This window comes from Macaca nemestrina, chromosome 3 (genome assembly GCF_043159975.1).
Source record: "Macaca nemestrina isolate mMacNem1 chromosome 3, mMacNem.hap1, whole genome shotgun sequence".
Taxonomy (NCBI): domain Eukaryota; kingdom Metazoa; phylum Chordata; class Mammalia; order Primates; family Cercopithecidae; genus Macaca; species Macaca nemestrina.
The window spans coordinates 149,857,372-149,879,625 of NC_092127.1; the positions used below are offsets into that span (position 1 = coordinate 149,857,372).

Sequence of the window (22,254 nt, forward strand, 5' to 3'; positions counted from 1 at the left end):
TCTGTTGGAGATTGCTTGAGGTCCACTCTAGACTGTTTGCCTGGGTATCAGCAGCAGAGGCTGCAGAAGATAGAATATTGCTGAACAGTGAGTGTACCTGTCTGATTCTTGCTTTGGAAGCTTCCTCTCAGGGGTGTACTCCACCCTGTGAGGTGTGGGGTGTCAGACTGCCCCTAGTGGGGGATGTCTCCCAGTTAGGCTACTCAGGGGTCAGGGACCCACTTGAGCAGGGAGTCTGTCCCTTCTCAGATCTCAACCTCCGTGTTGGGAGATCCACTGCTCTCTTCAAAGCTGTCAGACAGAGTCGTTTGCGTCTGCAGAGGCTTCTGCTGCGTTTGTTATTGTTTACTGTGCCCTGTCCCCAGAGGTGGAGTCTACAGAGACAGGCAGGTTTCCTTGAGCTGCTGTGAGCTCCGCCCAGTTCGAGCTTCCCAGCGGCTTTGTTTACCTACTTAAGCCTCAGCAATGGCGGGCGCCCCTCCCCCAGCCTCGCTGCTGCCTTGCCGGTAGATCACAGACTGCTGTGCTAGCAATGAGGGAAGCTCCGTGGGCGTGGGACCCTCCCGGCCAGGTGTGGGATATGATCTCCTGGTGTGCCTGTTTGCTTAAAGCGCAGTATTGGGGTGGGAGTTACCCGATTTTCCAGGTGTTGTGTGTCTCAGTTCCCCTGGCTAGGAAAAGGGATTCCCTTCCCCCTTGCGCTACCCAGGTGAGGCAATGCCTCGCCCTGCTTCATCTCTCGCTGGTCGGGCTACAGCAGCTGACCAGCACCGATCATCCGGCACTCCCCAGTGAGATGAACCCAGTACCTCAGTTGAAAATGCAGAAATCACTGGTCTTCTGTGTCGCTGGCGCTGGGAGTTGGAGACTGGAGCTGTTCCTATTCGGCCATCTTGCTCCGCCCCTTCCTGTGCCACATTTTCTTAATCCAGTCTGTCACTGATGGACATTTGGGTTGATTCCAAGTCTTTGCTATTGTGAATAGTGCCGCAATAAACATACGTTTGCATGTGTCTTTATAGCAGCATGATTTATAATCCTTTGGGTATATACCCAGTAATGGGATGGCTGGGTCATATGGTACATCTAGTTCTAGATCCTTGAGGAATCACCATACTGTTTTCCATAATGGTTGAACTAGTTTACAATCCCACCAACAGTGTAGAAGTGTTCCTATTTCTCCACATCCTCTCCAGCACCTGTTGCCAAACCATTTTTTAAAACAAGAAACCAGTATAAAAGTAACCAGGTGTCACTAAGTGTTACCTTTGTCTGAAAACTTCGTGGTAGTGTAAGTAGGAAGAACATAGTTAATGCCTTATGATGAAACAACAACAACAAAAGTCATCGTTTCACTACCCTTACCACCCTTCAAAATTTCTAAAGTAATTTAAATGTTAGATCTTTCCTTATATGGCTGTTGGTTGACACTTTTATAATTTTTGAAATAGTTTGTTGTTGTTATTGTTGTTGTTGTTGTTTAAGAGATCTTACTCTTTTTTTTTCTATTAAGTGATAGGGTTTCACTGTGTTGCCCAGGCTAGACTCAAACTCCTGGAGTCAAGTGACCCTCCCAGCTCAACCTCCCAGATAGTGGGGACTACAGGCCCATGCCATCGTGCCCAGCTGAGATGGTCTTAAAACATGAATATAAAATTACACAAATGAAAGATTGTGTGATGTATATAAATGAAATGATATTTTATTGCAAGTTAAAAAATCCTCCTTAAATCTCATCTGAAAAAATTAAACTAGACTTATCTTCTAAAAGTCAAATGACTTGAAAAGTTTGAAGCCAAGAAATTTAGCATACATTCACTACACAAATATTTATTTTCTAGGTTTAATGATTGAATGGTGAGCAAAACAATGATCCCTTCCCTCATAGAAGTTTGTAATCTAAAGGGGAAATAAACAACAAGCATAGAAACAAATACTACTATGATATGGATGTCTCAGTTCATTTGGATAGCTATGACAAAATGCCATAAACTGGGTAATTTATGAACAACAGCCATTTATGTATCGTAGTTCTATAGACTGGGAAGTCTAAGATCAACGTACTGGCAGATTTTAGTGTCTGGTGAGGGCCCACTTTCTGGTTCATAAATGGTACCTTCCAGCTGTGTCCTCATACGGTGCAAGGGGCAAGGTAGATCTCAGGGCTTCTTTTATAAGAGCACTGCAGTAGTTTTTCCTTATCTTCAGGGGATATATTCCAAGACCCTCAGTAGAAACATGAAATTGCAAATAGTACCAAACCATACATATACTATGTTTTTTCTATCTGTACATATCTATGATAAAGTTTAATTTGTAAATTAGGCACAGTAAGAGATTAATAAAAATTAATAATGAAATAGAACAGTTATAAAAATATAATGTAATAAAAGTTACATGAATGTGATCTCTCTCACTCAAAATATCCTATTGTACTGTCCTCACCCTTCTTCTTGTAATGTGAGATGACGCAGTGCCTGTATGATGAGGTAAAATGAGGTGAATGATGTAGGCATTGTGACATAGCTTTTGGTTACCATTGATCTTCTGAAAATATATCAAAGGGAGCATCATCTGCTTTGGGTGATCCTGGATCATCAAGCCATGATGACATCAGTGGCTGGATGCCAGGAGGAGATGGTATCAATGATATAGGTGGTATAGATAGCATATACATGTGGATACACTGGATAGAGGGATGATTTATGTCCCAGCCAGGACAGAGCAGGATGGTGGGAGATTCCATCATGCTACAATCAAGGGTATAATTTAAAACTGATGAATGTTTATTTCTGGAATTTTCCACTTAATATTTTCAGGCAAAAAACAAAACTGTAAATAAGTGGGGACTACCGTTATCCCATTCATGAGGACTCTGCTCTCGTGATCTAATCACCTCCAAAAGATACATTCTTAATAGTATTATATTGGGGGTTAGGTTTCAACATATGAATTCTGGCGGGATACAAACTTTCAGACAATAGCAATGGGAAACTAAAAAGAATTTTGAAAGAGAATAACTACTGGTTCCTAACTTAGATTGGAGGAGTCTTAAGAAAGCCTCCTATCAAAGGTGGCATGTGAGATGAGGACTGAAGGATGAGAAAAGGAAGACGAAAGAACTATGGCTGGGAAAAGCATTTCAGCCAGAAGAAATGAGAAAATTATTAAGATGGGATAAGAGAAAATATGGTCTGCCAGAAACAAAGTCTCTGGTGCTGGAGTAATGTATACAGTAAGTAAGGGGAAAATGGTGACAGATGGGATTCAAGATAATGAGGAAGGTCAAGTCACACAAGAGCTTGAAGATCAAGTTAAGAAGAGTGGACAGTTTTACCAGTGTAGTAGGAAGTCTTTGATTTTTTTTTTTTTTTTTTTTTTTCTGAGATGGAGTCTCAGGCTGTCCCTCAGGTTGGAGTGCAATGGCGCCATCTTGGCTCATTGCTGCATCTGCCTCCCAGGTTCAAGCAATTCCCCTGCCTCAGCCTCCCGAGTAGCTGGGATTACAGGTGTGTGCTGCCATGCCCTGCTAATTTTTGTATCATTAGTAGAGTCGGGGTTTCACCATGTTGGCCAGGCTAGTCTTGAACTCCTGACCTTGTGATCTGCCTGCCTTGGCATCCCAAATTGTTGGGGTTACAGGCATGAGCCACAGCAACCAGCCTGAATATTTTAAAGCAGAGAAATAATATGATCCAATTTACAGCTTGCAAAGATCACTGGGGCTGCTGGGCAGAAATTGGGTTAGAGGGAGTCAAAAGTGAAAGCAAGAAGACTGTAAAAGGCAGCTACAATGGTCCAGGTAAAATGTAATGATAGTTTGGAAAAGACTGGTGGCAATAGGGCAGGGGAGAAATGGACAGGCCTGATAAATATTTTGCAAGTAGAATAGATGGTACTTGGCAATAGAACGGATCAGCGGAGTTTGAGAGAAATGGAGCTGTTAACAATCCCAGGATTATGGTTGGATAGTGAGATTAAAGTGACAGAGGGAGAAATTCATTTGAAAGGGAAAAATCAAGAATAAAGTCTTGAGCAAATTAAACTCAAGATGCCTTTGAAACATCAAAACAGACATGCCAAGAAGAGTGCTAGTACATCAATCTGGGGCTCAGAAGAGATCTCAGTTGGGGATATAAATTTGAGAGCCATAGCATAAGATTGAATGTAAAGAGGTCCTTTGTGACCTTTCTGAGAACAGTTTTAGCAGAGGCGGGAGATGGGTAGGCAGGTGCCAGATTGCAGTGGGTTGGGAGGAAGTTGAGGCAATAGACAACAGATATAGATTATCCTTTCAAGTACTTTGGAGAAAAAGAAAGAGATTAGGAAAAAGCTTCAGGGAAATGTGGGGATAGAGTGCAGGTGTTTTAAGATGAGAAGAGTTTTCAACTAGTTTATAAGCTGTGAGAAAAGAGGTAGACAGGGCAGGATTGAGGATCTGAGAGCTCAGGGGTGAGGTGTGTGTGTGTACTAAACATAATTTCCAGAGGAGGAAGAAAGAGATGGAATTCTAAGCACAGCGGGCAAGGCTAGCCTAAGAAAGAAATAGAAACACATCTTCCTGTGAAATACAGAGAGCTAACTCAGAATAGTGGTGAAGAATAAGGAAGTTTAAAGAAGATGAGTGAAATCGAGAGATTTCAGGCCTGAAATGGCTTTTCTTTTTATTATTATCATTTTGGTGTGGTGAGGTGACAACATCTACTGTAAATGAGTGGATGAGATTAGAGTCCGGATCTTTTAAAATCTGTACTACCTGATTCCTTCACGATTATTATCCCAAGCCCTTTCCATATCTCCATGAAGCTTGTGGTTATCAAACCTTCACATGATACTGTTATTGATTTCAGATTCCAAGTATACTTTAGACTAAATTCCTTGATTGATTTTTCTATATGTCATTGACTCATTTTATAGCATCCTAGGGCTACAGAGCTATTAATCTGCTCCAAGTTCAAGCAAACTTTCAATTTAACAAGTCTTTATGACTTTTTCAATTATACTTGATTAGATGACATCAAGTTAAGCAAAACATCTTTAATTTGTCTCAAAGGACCTAACCAAGGAAAACATTTTGCCAGCCTTGAGATTGTGATGGGAGAACATGCAAACTCGTGAATTTTGTAATGTAGGCAAAGTTTCCACTCTGTTGGTCACAAACATGATTGGTTCAATCTTACATCAGTGTGATGTCTACTTGATCATTCTTATTTCCCAACTGACACTAGAGCCTCTCATTTGTGATTACTTTAAGGCTCAGTATAGTCTTGATACACTGTCAAGTCAGAAAGAGCTGTTTTAGAAGATAACACGTTTTTTGTGAAAAGTTAAAAACTAGATGAATAGAAGCCTATAATCCCAGCACTTTGGGAGGCCGAGACGGGCAGATCACGAGGTCAGGAGATTGAGACCATCCTGGCTAACACGGTAAAACTCCGTCTCTACTAAAAAATACAAAAAACTAGCCAGGCGAGGTGGCGGACGCCTGTAGTCTCAGCTACTCAGGAGGCTGAGGCAGGAGAATGGCATAAACCCGGGAGGCGGAGCTTGCAGTGAGCTGAGATCCGGCCACTGCACCCCAGCCTGGGTGACAGAGGGAGACTCCATCTCAAAAAACAAAAAACAAACAAACAAAAAAAACCTAGATGAATAATCTATTCAGTATTTATTAAAACTTAGCAACATATTGATTATGTACTTAGGTAGAAACAAGCAAAGCTCATTCAAACTCCACATGGGCATATGCTAATTTACTGCTTAAAATTATTATTCTTAACATTTATGAACTCTACATTGGTTTATCTATTGTTAATAGGGATTCATTTTAAGTAAAGTGTTGAAGTTAAATTATGCTGTCATCAGAAGCTTCTTCTTTGTTTAAGGGTAACATCAATAGAATCAAGGCCTGCTTGGTTTCCTGCATCCATAAGCTACCTTCTCCCTGTAGCTGCAATTGTTTGACCCTTGATCTAAAAGCGAAATTCAGCTTCTGGGATCTATACTGAAATTTATCAGGGATAGTTTAGGAAATACAGACCAGTCTTTGGTTGATTCAGCATTTCCAACCTAGCCAAGAGTGTTTCCAATTAATGCTATACTTCTAATTATTATTATTATTGTTGTTGTTGTTGTTGTTTTGAAGTGGAGTCTCACTGTCTCACTCTGTCACACAGGCTGGAGTGCAGTGGCATGATCACAGCTCACTGCAACCTCTGCTTCCCGGGTTCAAGCAATTCTCCTGTCTCAGCCTACTGAGTAACTGGTACTACAGGTGCATGCCACCACGCCTGGCTACTTTTTGTATTTTTAGTAGAGATGGGTTTTCACCATATTTGTCAGGCTGGTCTCGAACTCCTGACCTCAGGTGATACAACCTTCTTGGTCTTCTAAAGTGCTGGAATTACAGGCGCGAGCCACCGTGACCAAACTACACTTCTAATTATTGATGGTATGCTCCCTTATTCACCTGTTGATTCAGGATTCTGTGATGAAGAGAAGAACACTTGGGCTTGAATTCTTATTCCATTACTTTTTCACTCCATTACTTTTTTTGCCCTGTGACTCTGGGTAAGTTATTTTACTTCTCTGAGCCTCAAGTATATCATCTCTCAAGTGTTGTTACAAATACTTATGTCACAAAGGTGTTATAAAATACCCAGCTTTAGTTATGCAAATCTTTCTCCTAAGTTCCTGCCTCTTTACACTCCTCATTATTCAAGTTCTTACAGTCAAGAGTTTTTGCTTTGTTTTAGGTAAGTATCTTTAGGGATTGTAGTTCTGTGACCAACTGCTGGATCACGATGATAATTACCATCTTTTCAAATTTGTACATATTAGCTTATTTTAGAGTCTCAGTTACTGTGTTAATCTGTATGTCCAGACAACTAGTTGCATCTTGCTCAACTGCCTCAATGATTGTCATATGTCTGGGTCACCATCTATTACCTGACATCATATTTGATGATTACTTTGGGCTATCTGGGTGCCTGGGCTTCCCCCATCCCTTCCCCACAAAAGTTACATTTAATTTCTGCTTCATTTATAGTTTTGATCCTTATATGTTATATTAAATGGACTTAAAGTCGTCTATTTTTAATATGAATAAATAAATCTTCAAACTTAAAGAAAAATGTCAACCTATAATAGAAAAACTCAGTGTCCATTGTAAATAAAGTATGCATTTTGGGAGAAAGTGTTGATAATTTTAGAACTTACAATTTAAAACACAGAATCAATTTCAAGTATTTGTCAAAATTCATTGCTCCTTTAAGCAAATGACACAATTCATAAGGTCTTGCAATTTCAAGAGGTTGCTGTATGTTAATATTCTTCAGCAGAAGCCAAGGTAAAAAATCAGAAAGTCAATGGAAGAGTGGTCAAGGGTAAAAAACAACTAATATGTATGGGCAACCCATGAGTTATCCTTCTCTTTCTATATCAGTTCCAAAAGTAATGATTTACTTGGTGAACTAATGTTCTGCCTTATTTATAAAGTGTTATTAGCTATTAGTATAAGATTGAGTTTACATAGTTCATTCCTATGGTTTGAATATGGTCATTTTTGGTATCTGAACCAAAAGTTACCATCAATACTTTATATATATAAACACCTTTCAATACCTAGTAACTTCTTTATATAATGAGATTTAAAATTAGAATATTTATTAGAGAATTATTCATGAATTTTCTTGTTCATTCTAGGTTTTGGTGGTAGTAGGTCAATGTCTATATTTAAACTTGTAATTACATCTACATTAACACCTTCATCTATTTCTATGTATACAGTGGAACTAGAAGGTTAATGTAATTGCTTCGTGATGAGACACTGGGGAAATACATTCATTCTTCAACAATACTATAGAATGACCTGGAATTTTCCCATTTTCCTTTACTTTCTTAATGTTTACATCTAGAAAGCATTTTAGATGATCTAAATAAACATCTGTCAATTTCTAACATTACATTAAGTGGTACTATAATAATGGTCTGATTAGCTACTGGACTTTTTTGCACCTCTGAAAACCAAGAAATGGCTTAGCTTTGGTGTTCACAATTAATGCTCTCAAATACCTACAGGCTGATGGCTGAGAAATAATCACAAAAAGATAGTCAGATTAAATCTTCATAGCTGAAATATTTGAATTGTTAAGAAAGCAATCAGTGAAAAAGCAGCCCAAGAGGACAAACTAAAATTAGTCACTAGACTTAAAAACCATTAAGTCTTTGGTGCAAAGCATGTCTCATGAGTGTAATTTATCATCTTTTTCTTTTCATGAGGAAAGACACATTATTCACACAAGACACTAACATAATGTTTTTCTAAAAGACAATTTACAATAGTTTAGGTCAAAACAATCTCACAAACTCTTTTAATATTAAAATATCTTTCCTTTCTTATTAATCCAGCTTGGATATTGGAAGACTTTGGGAGAAACTACACTCTGAGAAGGAGAAAGTATGAGTTTATAAATTGTTGATCTAAAATAAGTGAACTTTCCCTAATTGTTCAAAACAATAACTTCATTGAGCCACCAATATAAACCCTTTGAAAACTTGTCGGACAAGTGCAGCTAAAAAATCCTGGTACTAATTAACTCAGTGAGAAGTTGAATTCCATTGGGTGAAAGAAGCATCTCTCCTTTTCATGCCCCTGTCCAAGTAACTCACAACTTTCAATCTCCAGGGTGCAGTTCTGCTCATCCAGTGGATATCTTCGAAGATCCATCATACATGCAGCTGTGGTTGTGATTCTGATAGAGTGGAGAGATAAAAAAGAAAACATTACAAAAGTGATGACATTTCATTTCCAGGCTTCCTAGCCCCAAATCATGTTTACCAGTTGGTAGAAACAAGGCATCAAAATTTTATGAGATTTTAAGGAACTATTATGAATAATTATATGTCAACAAATTGGATAATCTAGATGAACAGGTGGAAATGGATAAATTTCTAGAAACATACAACCTACCCAAACTGTGTCAATAAAAAACAGAAATCTGAACAAACAAATAACAAACAAGGAGAGTGAATCAGTAATAAAAAAATTTTCCAACAAAGAAAAGCCCAGGGCCAGATGGTTCATGGATGAGAAATAATCATGAACATTCAGAGAAGAACTAATACTAACCTTTCTTAAACTGTACCACAAAATAGAATAGGGAAAACTGCCAAATTCATTTAATGAGGCCAGCTTCGCTCTAATTCCAAAGCTAGACAGACAATACAAGAAATGAATAGTACAGGCCAATATCCCTAATGGAATTAGATGCAAACATTCTCAATAAAATACTAGCAAATAAAATTCAACAGCATATCAAAAGGATCATACACCATGACCAAGTGGGATTTATTACTGGGATGCTAGGATGGATATGCAACAATCAGCAACATATACAAATCAATCAATGTGATACAACATAAAATAAAAACCACATGATCATCTCAATAAATGCAGAAAAATTAAAGCTTTTCCCCTAAGATCTGGAAGAAAACAAGAGTGGTCCCTCTTGGCCCTGCTAGTCAACATGGTACTGAACTCCCAGCTAGAGCAATCAGCAAGAAAATTAAATAAAAGCTATCCAAATCACAATAAATAAATAAAATTATCTCTTTTTGCAGATGACATAATTATGTATGTAGAAAATTCTATAGACTCCATGAAAACTATTAGAACTAATAAATTCAATAAAATTACAGGGTGCAAAATCAACACACAAAAATCAGTGGCATTTTTATATACTAATAACAAACTCTCCAAAAGGTAAATTAAGAGAACAACTTCATTTACATTAACAACAACAACAACAAAGTACCTAGGAATTAACTTAACTAAAGAGAAAAAAAGACCTGTACATTGAAAATTATAAAACATTGATGAAGGAAGTCTAAAAAGACAAATATATAGAAAGACATTCCATGTTCATGTCTTGGAAGAATAATATTGTCAAAATGTTCATACTACCTCCCCAAAACCATCTTACACATTCAAAAATCCAGATGGTACTTTTTACAGAAATAGAAGAAATAATCATAAAATTTATATGGAATCATGAAAGACTCTGACTAGTCAAAGTCATCTGAAGCAAGATCAAAAACCTTCTAATTTATTTTTCCATTCACAGTGTACAAGGGTTCTTTTCCCTCTCCACACTCTTGCTAACGCTTTTGTCTTTTGTCTTTTTACCAATAGACATCCTAACAGGTATGAGGTGGTATTTCATTGTGGGTATGATTTGCATTTTTCTGACGATTTAGTGTTGAGCACTATTTCATATGCCTGTTGTCCATCTGAATTTCTTCTTTTGAGAAGTTCTGTTTAGGTTCTTTGCTCATTTTTAAATTATTTATATTTTGTTATTGAATTGTATGTGATTTTTTATATGTGTTGGATATTAACACTTATCAGTATATGATTTGCAAATATTTTTCCCTATTCCATAGGTTGCCTTTTCATTTTGTTTATTGTTTCCTTTGCTGCATATAAGCTTTTTAGTTTGATGTATCCCACTTACCTGTTTTTGCTTTTATTGTCTGGACTTTTGGTATAATATTTAAAAAATTATTGCTAAGACTAATGTCAAGAAGGTTTTTCCTTATGTTTTCTGCTAGTTGTTTTACAGTTTCAATATTTATGTTTAAGGATTTAATCCGTTTTGAGTTGATTTTCATGTATGGCATGAGATAGGGATCAAATTTATTTATTTGTTTATTTTGCATGTGGATATCCAGTTTTTCAAACACCATTTGTCAAAAAGACTGTCTTTTCCCCATTGTGTGCCCTGGCACCTTTGCTGAAGATCAGTTGACCACAAGTGTATGTATTTATTTCTGGTTTCTCTATTCTGTTCCATTGGCCTATATGTCTGTATTTGTGCCATTACCATAGTGTTTTGATCAGAATATATTTGTATTACAATGTGAAGTCAAGTCGTGTAATGCCCCAGCTTTAATCCCAAGACCTATTGATTATGATATTGGCTCTAGATTTTTCATATACAGTTTTGATTATGTTAAGGAAAGTTCCTTTTATACCTATTTTGTTGAGAGCTTTTGCCACAAAAGATGTTGCATTTTGTCAAATGCTTTTCTACATCTATTGATATCCTTATGTAGTCTTTATCCATCATTCTGCTAATGTGGTATATAGCATTGATTAATTCACATATGGTGAACCATCCTTGCATCCCAGTAACAAATCCCTCTTGGTCATTGTATATAATCCTTTTAATGTGCTATTGAATTTAGCTTGCTAATATTTTATTGAGGATTACATTACTTTCATAAATAATGTAGCAAATTTATAATTTGCAATAGCCATATTTCAATAATATCCCAATAAAGCTATTAACATATTTTGTGACTAAAAATTTTAAAGATAGGCAGATTTAGTTTGAGTCTTAACTTTGTTGCCACAAGTGGCGTGAGTTTGCATTAATTAAATTATCTCCTTGCAACTCAGTCCTCTCATTAATCAAAGCACCTACTACAGAGCATTGCTGTGAGAATTAAAAGAGATAATGTGTGCAAAGCTTTTAGCCCAGTGCCCCATACTTAAGAAGTGCTCTCCAAATGATGATCATTATTATAGCTGTTATTATCTCATGACCCTTTCTATTTTTATTATCACTTTAGCAATGTCTGTGCTACTATCTGCAGAATTTGTGAATGGGAGGAATCTACATTATACATAAAAAGCTTATCTTCCTCTCTTGCTACAACTAAATACGACATCATCATCATCAACAACAACAACGAAACCAGCCTTCTGTGACTTAAGGTGCTTCACACTTCCCACTGTTAGAGAGATTTGTCAGATTTGTCTCTGAAGCTCTGGTCCACTTGTATTCCACAGGTAGCATATAACCAAGGAAGAAACACTATCCTAGGATGAGAGTTAATACCATATTCACCACCTCCAGTTGAGCTTTTGTGTTTATTCAAACTCAAGTACTCTAACTCTACATATCCTATCTGGACTTCATTATCTCTTCATTTTCTCTTACCTGGGATGTTTTTCTGGTCAGTGAAGTCTGAGAGTAACTAAAATTCAGATGGTGAGTCCACATTTACAACCTTTCGATTCACTTTTGAATGACAAAGAACTTTTAAAAATGTAACGGTCCTCCCCATAAAGTGTAATCATACGTTAAACAACACAAAAATTCAACTTAAATGATGTTTCTTTTTTATCTTAATCTCCAGGAGCTACAATTTGAAATTTTCTTAAAATACTCTATGTAAATAGAAGCACAGCTGTGTCTTCTTAGGGAGATAACCTCTTAAGACAGTAGCCTACAACACACACTACCCTGCACTTTGCTTATTTTCTTTAACAATGCATCATGAATTTGCTTCTGCATTAATAAATAATAAGCTCTTTTTAAAAATTTACTACAATTGTGTGGAAATGTAATAATGTATTTTCTAATCATCCTTTTGTGGGCATTTGTGTTCCATTTTATTTTTTCAAATGAAAGGGCGCTGAATATACTGTAGTACTTTATGTACACAGCATATGTACTGTACTACAGTAAACTGTATAAGTGTGTATATACATACACACACTGATATATTCACATGTGTATATATATATGCATACTCTCTATCTATCTAGCTATCCATCTCCGAGGATTTTTGAGGTTCCAAGGTGAGTTATTGCTTTGGTCATTCGTGCTAAACTATCAGCAATAAAGGCTTCTTTTCCTTAAAGGAAAAGGAAAAACCCTACCTTTTTCCAATTTTCCTTTGGCTTTCACTATGAAAGAAGAAAATTCACAGAGGATACCTTTTGAAGCCTTTTGATACTTTTTCATAGACAGGACATTGGTCAATTTATTTGAATTTATAATAACAAATTTACTTGAATTTATTTAAGCATTACTTCGAAGCAAAAGGAATTTTCAAGTTTAATTAAAAAATTTTTTTCAAAATGTTTTACAAAACACTATGCTTTCCATTCCCCTGATCATATGGGTTAATTAATTTATTCACTTAACAATACATCATGAATATCTTTTGTTGTCTAAAAATACAGTTCTGCAACATTCTTTTTTTAGTCTCATAGTGATTCGAACACCCTAAACAAAAAAACCACAATAAATATTAAAAATGCATTTATCTACTATTCTCCTTTACCATATTTTTTGTTTAACAGCTTCTTATGAATTCAAAAACTGTCAAGAGGGGAACATTCTCTCGGAATTACTAAAATATGGCAAGTCCTATGATTCTACAACTTAGCTGATGCTTTTCAGTCAGAGATGATTTTGCCTCACTGGGGACATTTGGAAATATATCTGGACCTAAAAGTTTGAAACTGGAATCTAGTGAATGGAGCCTAGAGATGCTGTTAAACATCCTACCATGCATAGGACAGTCCCCAACAACACAGACTTAGCTTTTCTAAACTGTCAGTAGTGCCAAGGTTAAGAAATCCTGCTACAATGATGGTTTACAAATTTGATAAGGAACCTCAGTATGTAAAGTACAAATGAAATAAATAAAAACCATATTTTGTTAATATAAAATCACCTTATAAGTTCCAATGTTGATCCATTTTAATGGACACACACTTCTAAAAGCAGGGATTGTGATGAGAATTATGGTTTTAAGCCTCTCTCATTACCAATTTATATTTGTTGCATTTTATTTATACAGCATTGAGAAAATTCTTATAAATAGTGAAGTACTTTCTTCTAAATTCTTAAATAACCAAGCAAAGGCTACCCTGAATTGGGAAAACAGCAACAACAACAGCCCCAATCCCTGTGCCAAGAAACCACCTTTATAGTCAATGACACCATTGTAATTAGTTTAGGAACATCCATAAATAGTTGGTCTCTAGAAGTACTTAATGATAGATTAAAGGCAAGCTTTACTTGGTGCTCAATGCTCTGCATAATTTAACCTGGCAGCACAAGTTAATATAGTGATCTTGAATGTGTTAACATGGGGCATTCTTATATTTATTGCAACATATTCACAATAGCCAAATATGGAATCAACCTAAGTGCCTATCAACAGATGAATGGAGAAAGAAAATGTGGTAGATATGGACAATGGGATATTAGTCAGCCGTAAAAATGAAATCCTGTCATATGCAGCAACATGGGTGGCACTGGAGGCCATTATGTTAATTGAAGTAAGCCAAGCACAGAAATACTAATATTGCATGTTCTAATGCACATGTGAGAGCTAAAAAAGATGGATCTCAACATAGAATGTAAACTGGTAGTTATCAAAGACCAAGAAAAGGGAGTGATGAAAGGAAATATAAGCATATAGTATATTAATTACCACTGAACTATACATTTAAAGTGGTAAAGATGGTAAATTATATATGTATATTTTACCTCAATAGAAAAAGCAACTAAGACATTTAAAAAAGTAACATAGGACAGGTGACAGTCTAATGCTTCTTATTACAGTTTAAAATATTTATTATATATATTTTTAAGTTTTATTTTAGGTTCATGGGTACATATACAGGTTTGATATACAGGTAAATTATATGTTACAGGGATTTGGTGTACAGACTATTTCACCACCCAGGTGATAGTCATAGTATCCAATAGGTAGTTTTTCGATCCTCACCTTCCTCCTTCCCTCCACCCTCAAGTATGCCTCAGTGATTGTTGTTCCCTTCTTTGTGTCCATATATACTAATATTTAATGTTTAGCTCCCACTTATAAGTGAGAACATGTGGTGTTTGGTTTTCTGTTCCTGTGTTAGTTCACTTAGGCTGCCACCTCCATCCATGTTGCTGCAAAGCACATGATCTCATTCTTTTTTATGGTTTTGCAGTATTCTGTGGTGTATATGTGTCACATCTGCTTTATCCAGTCTACTGTTAATGGCCACTTAGGTTGACTCCATGCCTTTGCTATTGTGAATAATACTGAGATGAACATATGTGTGTATGTGTCTTTATGGTACAATGGTTTATATTCCTTTTGGTATATACTCAACAAGGGAATTGCTGAGTCAAATGGTAATTTTGTTTTGAGTTGTTTGAGAAATCACCAAACTGCTTTTCATAATGGCTGGACTAATTTACATTTCACCAGCAGTGTATAAGTTTTCCTTTTTCTCTGCAACCTCACCAGCATCTCATATTATTTTACTTTCTAATAATAGCCATTCTGGCTGGTGTGAGATGGTATCGCATTGTGGTTTTATATGCACTTTTAATGATTAGTGATGTTGAGCATTTTTTATATGCTTGTTGGATGCATGTATGTCTTCTTTTGTAAAGTGTCTGTTCATGTTCTTTGCCTACTTTTTAAGGGCTTGGTTCATTTTTTGCTTGTTGATTTCTTTAAGTTCTTTATATATTCCGGATATTAAACCTTTGTCAGATGTGTAGTTTGCAAAATTTTTCTCTCATTCTGTGGGTTGTCTGTTTGTTCTGTTGATGAACAACATTCTAATGATGTTTTGCTGCGCAGAAGCTCTTTAGTTTAATTAGGTCCCATTTGTCAATTTTTGTTTTTGTTGCAATTGCTTTTGCTGTCTTCGTCTTGAAATCTTTGCCAGATCCTCTGTCCAGAATGGTATTTCTGAGGTTAACTTCCATTTTTTTTTTTTTTTTTTTTTTTTTGAGACAGAGTCTCTCTCAGTCGTCCAGGCTGGAGTGCCGTGGCTCGATCTCGGCTCACTGCAAGCTCTGCCTCCCGGGTTCACGCCATTCTCCTGCCTCAGCCTCTGGAGTAGCTGGGACTACAGGCGCCCGCCACCACGCCCAGCTAATTTTTTGCATTTTTTTTTTTTAGTAGAGACGGGGTTTCACCGTGTTAGCTAGGATGGTCGTGATCTCCTGACCTCGTGATCCGCCCGCCTGGGCCTCCCAAAGTGCTGGGATTACAGGCGTGAGCCACCGCGCCCGGCCGTTTTTTTGTGTTTTTTTTTTTGTTGTTGTTTGTTTGTTTGTTTTTTGACATCTAAGTCTTTAACCCCTCTTGAGTTGGATGGCCCCACACATGATTTTCTAAAGCATGATTCTAGAAAAGATGTGATTATAAGGCATCCTGATATCCTGTTTAAATGTGGATGAAAAATATGAACTATAGTGTAAGGAAGCAGTCTAATTTCAATCTTCTGAATATGGCTAGCCAGTCATCTCAGAATCATTTATGGAATAGAGAGTCCTTTCCCCATTGCTTGTTTTTGTCAACTTTGTCAAGCATCGGATGGTTGTAGGTGTGCAGCAAAAAATAATTATAATAGTTTTAAATAAAATTAGAATCCAACATTTGTGGCACCATTAAAGAAAAAGCCTTAGGGATACTTGAGAGTATTATTTGAGCACGATTGGTCAGCACATCTCACTTTATTTAGTCCATTTTCAGAAAAAATGTCATCTGGTTAGTTAACCACTCCATTATTAAATCAGGACATGCATTGAAATATAATATTGGCTGTATGAATGTCTTCTTTTGAGAAATGTCTGTTCATATCCTTTGCCCACTTTTTGATGGGGTTGTTTGTTTTTTTTCTTGTAAATTTGTTTGAGTTCTTTGTAGGTTCTGGATATTAGCCCTTTGTCAGATGAGTAGATTGCAAAAATTTTCTCCCATTCTGTAGGTTGCCTGTTCACTCTGATGGTAGTTTCTTTTGCTGTGCAGAAGCTCTTTAGTTTAATGAGATCCCATTTGTCAATTTTGGCTTTTGCTGCCGTTGCTTTTGGTGTTTTAGACATGAAGTCTTTGCCCATGCCTATGTCCTGAATGGTGCTACCTAGGTTTTCCTCTAGGGTTTTTACGGTATTAGGTCTAACATTTAAGTCTCTAATCCATCTTGAATTAATTTTCGTATAAGGAGTAAGGAAAGGATCCAGTTTTGAAAAAATGCTCATCATCACTGGCCATCAGAGAAATGCAAATCAAAACCACAATGAGATACCATCTCACACCAGTTAGAATGGCGATCATTAAAAAATCAGGAAACAACAGGTGCTGGAGAGGATGTGGAGAAATAGGAACACTTTTACACTGTTGGTGGGATTGTAAACTAGTTCAACCATTATGGAAAACAGTATGGCGATTCCTCAAGGATCTAGAACTAGAAGTACCATATGACCCAGCCATCCCATTACTGGGTATATACCCAAAGGATTATAAATCATGCTGTTATAAAGACACATGCACACGTATGTTTATTGTGGCACTATTCACAATAGCAAAGACTTGGAATTAACCCAAATGTCCATCAGTGGCAGACTGGATTAAGAAAATGTGGCACATATACACCATGGTATACTATGCAGCCATAAAAAAGGATGAGTTTGTGTCCTTTGTAGGGACATGGATGCAGCTGGAAACCATCATTCTCAGCAAACTATCACAAGAACAGAAAACCGAACACCGCATGTTCTCACTCATAGGTGGGAACTGAACAATGAGATCACTTGGACTCGGGAAGGGGAACATCACACACCGGGGCCTATCATGGGGAGGGGGGAGTGGGGAGGGATTGCTTTGGGAGTTATAACTGATGTAAATGACGAGTCGATGGGTGCTGACGAGTTGATGGGTGCAGCACAGCAACATGGCACAAGTATACATATGTAACAAACCTGCATGTTATGCACATGTACCTTAGAACTTAATAATAATAAAAAATAAAAATAAAAAAAGAAATATAATATTGAACCATTGATTCAGAGTTGTGAATTATAATAGCTTTTACAAAGTAGTTTACATAGCCAATGTAGCATTGTCTACAAAATACCTAGTTAATGTCTCGTGTGTGGGTACTTAGAGTTGTGAGTAATTTTTTTAAAAACCCAACTTTTAGGAAGCATAACTGAATTTACTGTTGCTAGCCATTATGATCGATCTATTCAACAATCAATAGTTATAAGGAATATAAGTGATATCACCTAGGGAACTATATGTCACACCAAGACTTGACTATAACTCATTGTTTTTTAAACTATGATCTCCTGGGCCAATTGACTTTTATTCCTCTAAATCCCAATGTAATATTAAAGAGAACTGAGTAATCATCACAACTTAGCAAGGTAAGAAATCAATAGCTCTAAGAACTTACTCTCAAGAAGTCATCTGGTTTCCTTTGGAAAGTACTGAAACAACTTCCATCTTGGAATATATATGTTCCAAATTTCAGACTCACAGGAGGATTTCACTGTTCTAACTTGCATTAGGTACCAACTCTCCCACAACTATTGAGTAAGGGTTGGAGGACAGCACGAATACACAAATACAAATATGGTCACCAAAGACCCACAGGGCCCTCTGAGAAGGGAGGAATTATTGAGACTCAGACAGGTACTCCCACACAAGCACATACTCATGAATCTATGTTAGGCTATAGAAATCTGTGCAACAAAGTGTTGAACTCTGCTGATTTAAGAGTTTGGCATTTCTACATTTTGTAATGCTTATGGTTAAGTGAGCTGAGTGTATGAGCTCTTTGTGAGAAAAGAATGCTCAGCAAGAATTCCCCAGATCATCAACAAAAAGAGAGATGTCCCTCGGCAGAGTTCTGTTCAGCTCTCCTGTCTTCTGGGTGAGAAGGAACAATGAGTATCTCTAAGAATGATTGCTCTTGTATTTCCATTTGTTCTCCTTGCCCAGTATGACTGCTTCACAGTCGTTAGTCACTTCTACCATTAGTTAACACATCCACATGGAAAAGTACTCACACTGTGGCTGAAGCTGGTTGATTATTATAAATCTTCTATCGAGTCAAAGTTGCCAAATATTAGATTACAAAAATCAATAGACTAAGGGCTTCAAGATTGAATTGTTCATTCTGTCTTTAGCTTTTCAAACTCAAGATTTTCATTCTGGTGTGTGAAAATATTTTTATTGGTGGATAGCAAATGAAAGTATAGGAGGGTAAAACCAGCTAAAGGCAAAAGCATTAACTGACTGTTCTTCTGCAGAGAGATTTCCCAGAGGTAGATTCATGACAGTGTAACATTCATCTGTCTTCTTTCAAAGACATTTAGAATGGATTACATTATAATCCAATTTATTGACATTTTGAAAGTTAGATCAGAACACTATAATAGGCTGTTAGTTAGAAACCGTGGCCTCATGATACTTTAGAATGAACAGAAATCATGTCACTATAGTATTCATTTATTAAGGTTTATGCTGCATGGTCGTTGGCCTTAGGAGTCATTGTAATAGCAAATCATTTATATTTAATGTCTGAAAGTGGCATGATTCTAATTGCTGACAAAACATAATCCAAAAGCCTTGGCCCATAAGTTTCTTGAAACCTAGGTTTATACACACACACACAAATACACACGTGTGCACACATATACACATGGAGAGGGTACATTTGCAAATAGCAATGTGAACTTAAATTAACAAATTATGTATGCTCAGTTGAGGTTTTCCTATAATCATCAATTTTATCAGGAAGAACTCCCAAGTTTTAAACCCAATCTCTGTATAACATAATTGTACAGTTTAATAGAATCTGTATGAAAGAAAAACGTGAATGAAAATTCCCTAAAAATGCTGAACCCTATTAATACCCCTAATATTGGTGAAATTGAGAGTTAGTAGCAGTTATAAGATTGATATCAGTATCACTCAATAGAGTGTTTGAAGAATGGCTCGTTTAGCCTCTTGGATACACCTTTAATTCATGTTAGTTACGTTACACAAAGAAACTGATGAGAGAAGATGGATGGGTTAGTCTAAGTTATGACTAATGAGTACATAGATTTTTTTTTTGCAGTTAATACTTGTTAACTGCTCAGTGCAATAGGGTGAAAAGAATTTGCATTATCTTCATAGTTGTGACAGGTTTTATTAGGTAGGAGTTTGGCTAGTCTGTTTAGAAAAATACATTGGTATTTGAAGGTGAAATCCCAGGAGTGTGAGACATAAATGATAAGGAAACCAAAGGAGATAAACCGTTTTGTGAGATTTAAGAGATTTAGGTGTGAGGAAGCAAAACATTGGAGTAGTAAAAAACTTTAAAGAACAGCCATATTGATATTTAATTTTAAAACTTTTGCTGTACAATAATAGTACATTTTCTGTATTCACTCAAAGCCTGATACACACCAAGCATGCTTGTATGCGCGCGCACACACACACACACACAAAAGCCTTGGGTAAATGTTTTATTTTTATACTTGGAATACTGGGAAGGGGCTGAATTCCTTATCCTGACAGCATTATTGGAACAGTATTCTACAAATTGAAGCAATTCAAAGCCAGAAATTACATAAGCCCTTTGAGAAGCCTCAGCAGTCTCGGGGAGGGCATTGGCCTCCTACAAATAATGGATTGCAGGTTCAGGCTACTCTTACCTAGATCTAAAGAGGCAGCGTTACTTTGGCTAGTATTATGTTAGAATCCTAGATGACAGGCACTGTGCTAAGCACCTTACATACAGTATTAGTTTCCTCTTGCTGCTGTAACAAGCTACCGCAAACATAGTGGCTTAAAACAACACAAATTTATTCACTCACAGTTCTGGAGATCAGAAGTCTTAAAATCAAGGTGTTAGCAGGGCTGTGTTCCTCCTGGAGACTCCAAGGAAGAACTTATTTCTTTGCCTTTTTCTGCTTCTAGGGGGCATTTGCATTCCTTGACTTATGGACCCGTCCTCCATCTTTAAAGTACATCTCACTCTCCTGCTTTCCTTTCATAAGGACCCTTGTGATTACACTGGCCCCACTAAGATATTCCAGGAAAATCAACTTTTTTATTTATTTATTTATTTTTTTTTTTTGAGACAGAGTCTCGCTCTGTTATCCAGGCTGGAATGCAGTGGCACAATCTCTGCTCACAGCATCCTCCCTCTCCCAGCTTCAAGAGATTCTCCAGCTTCAGGCTCCCCAGTAGCTGGGATTATAGGCAAGCATCACCATGCTCAGTAATTTTTTTTTTTTTTTTTTGGTATTTTTAGTAGAGACAGGGTTTCACCATGTTGGCCAGGCTGGTCTCGAACTCCTGATCTCAAATGATCCACCCACCTTGGCCTCCCAGAGTGCTGGGATTACAGGCGTGAGCTACCACATCCTGTGGACTTTATCTTTTTTTTTATTTTCCTTTTTTTTTTTTTTTTTTTTGACACAGAGTCGCTCTCTGTTACCCAGGCTGGAGTGCAGTGGCGTGATCTCAGCTCACTGCAACCTCTGCCTCCCAGGTTCAAGCTATTCTCCTGCCTCAGCCTCCCGAGTAGCTAGGACTACAGGCACCCGCCACCACACCCAGCTAATTTTTGTATTTTTAGTAGAGATGGGGTTTCACCATGTTGGCCAGACTGGGCTTGACCTCCTGGTCTCTCACCTCAGTCTCCCAAAGTGCTGGGATTACAGGCATGAGCCACTGTGCTCAGCCAGAGACCTTATCTTAGTTACATCTGCAAAGCCCCTTTTGCCATGAGAAATAGCATATTTACAGGTCCAGAGAATTAGGATATGGACATCTTTGGAGGAGAAAGCATTATTTTACCACATGTGCATTATTTATGATTTATAATAGCCTTACTATGTTGAAGCCTTTTCCACTCCAATATCAAAGATAAGAAAATTAACATCTCACTGGATTATTAAATTTTTCCAAGTTTACATAGTCTATGGTAATGCTGAGATTAAAACCCAGATATACTAGATTCAAGGGTTAAGGTCTCTCCAGTTATTGTAGTCAGGCCAGATGAATCTAAGCAGAGATTTGCTTCAGTAAAATTTCTTCCATGAGCAGTGAAACAAAGTACAAATATTAAAAGTTGACCTTACCATACTTTTAGTATTTATTTAGTTATCAATAATTTATGACATTCATTACCCAATCCATAGTGAGTATAAAATGATATATGACTAACCAGGAATGTAAGCATTGGCTACAGCAATTAAAAACATCCAGCTACATATTCATGCTGTCATATATATGTATATACAGTAATACTGTAAGGTCTCAAGAGAGAAGATGGGGTCACTGTCTACTAGTTTTATATAATAGGTAAGGTGTGCTTATTTCTCATTTGGAACTACTACCTTTGACATTTTCTTAGAAATCCAGATCTCTTACATCAGATAAATATTTCCATTATTAAGAAAGCCTAAATATCACTCACAATTGCAATGCAAGACAGTTTAATTCTACACTTATTTGGTTGGCGGCAACTTGGACACAATGTGCCTTAACCTAGGTTTATGATAACTCATGAACGCAGGTATGATGCAGGTGGAATGTGGTATGGAATAGGAAGGAAAAGAGAGTTATTATATGCATGTACAAGTTCAATGCTTGATACAT

At 37.0% G+C, this 22,254-nt stretch overlaps 1 protein-coding gene across 1 annotated transcript in view; it reads right to left on the reverse strand.

Annotated features, from left to right (window-relative positions):
* Nucleotides 1-22,254, reverse strand: part of LOC105487679 (gamma-aminobutyric acid type A receptor subunit beta1) — a 418,256-nt gene that overhangs the window by 103,168 nt on the left and 292,834 nt on the right. The window contains exon 5 of the mRNA XM_011751201.3: nt 8,668-8,750. Coding sequence (XP_011749503.1) covers nt 8,668-8,750 — 83 coding nt within the window. The remainder of the gene's footprint in view (nt 1-8,667; nt 8,751-22,254) is intronic.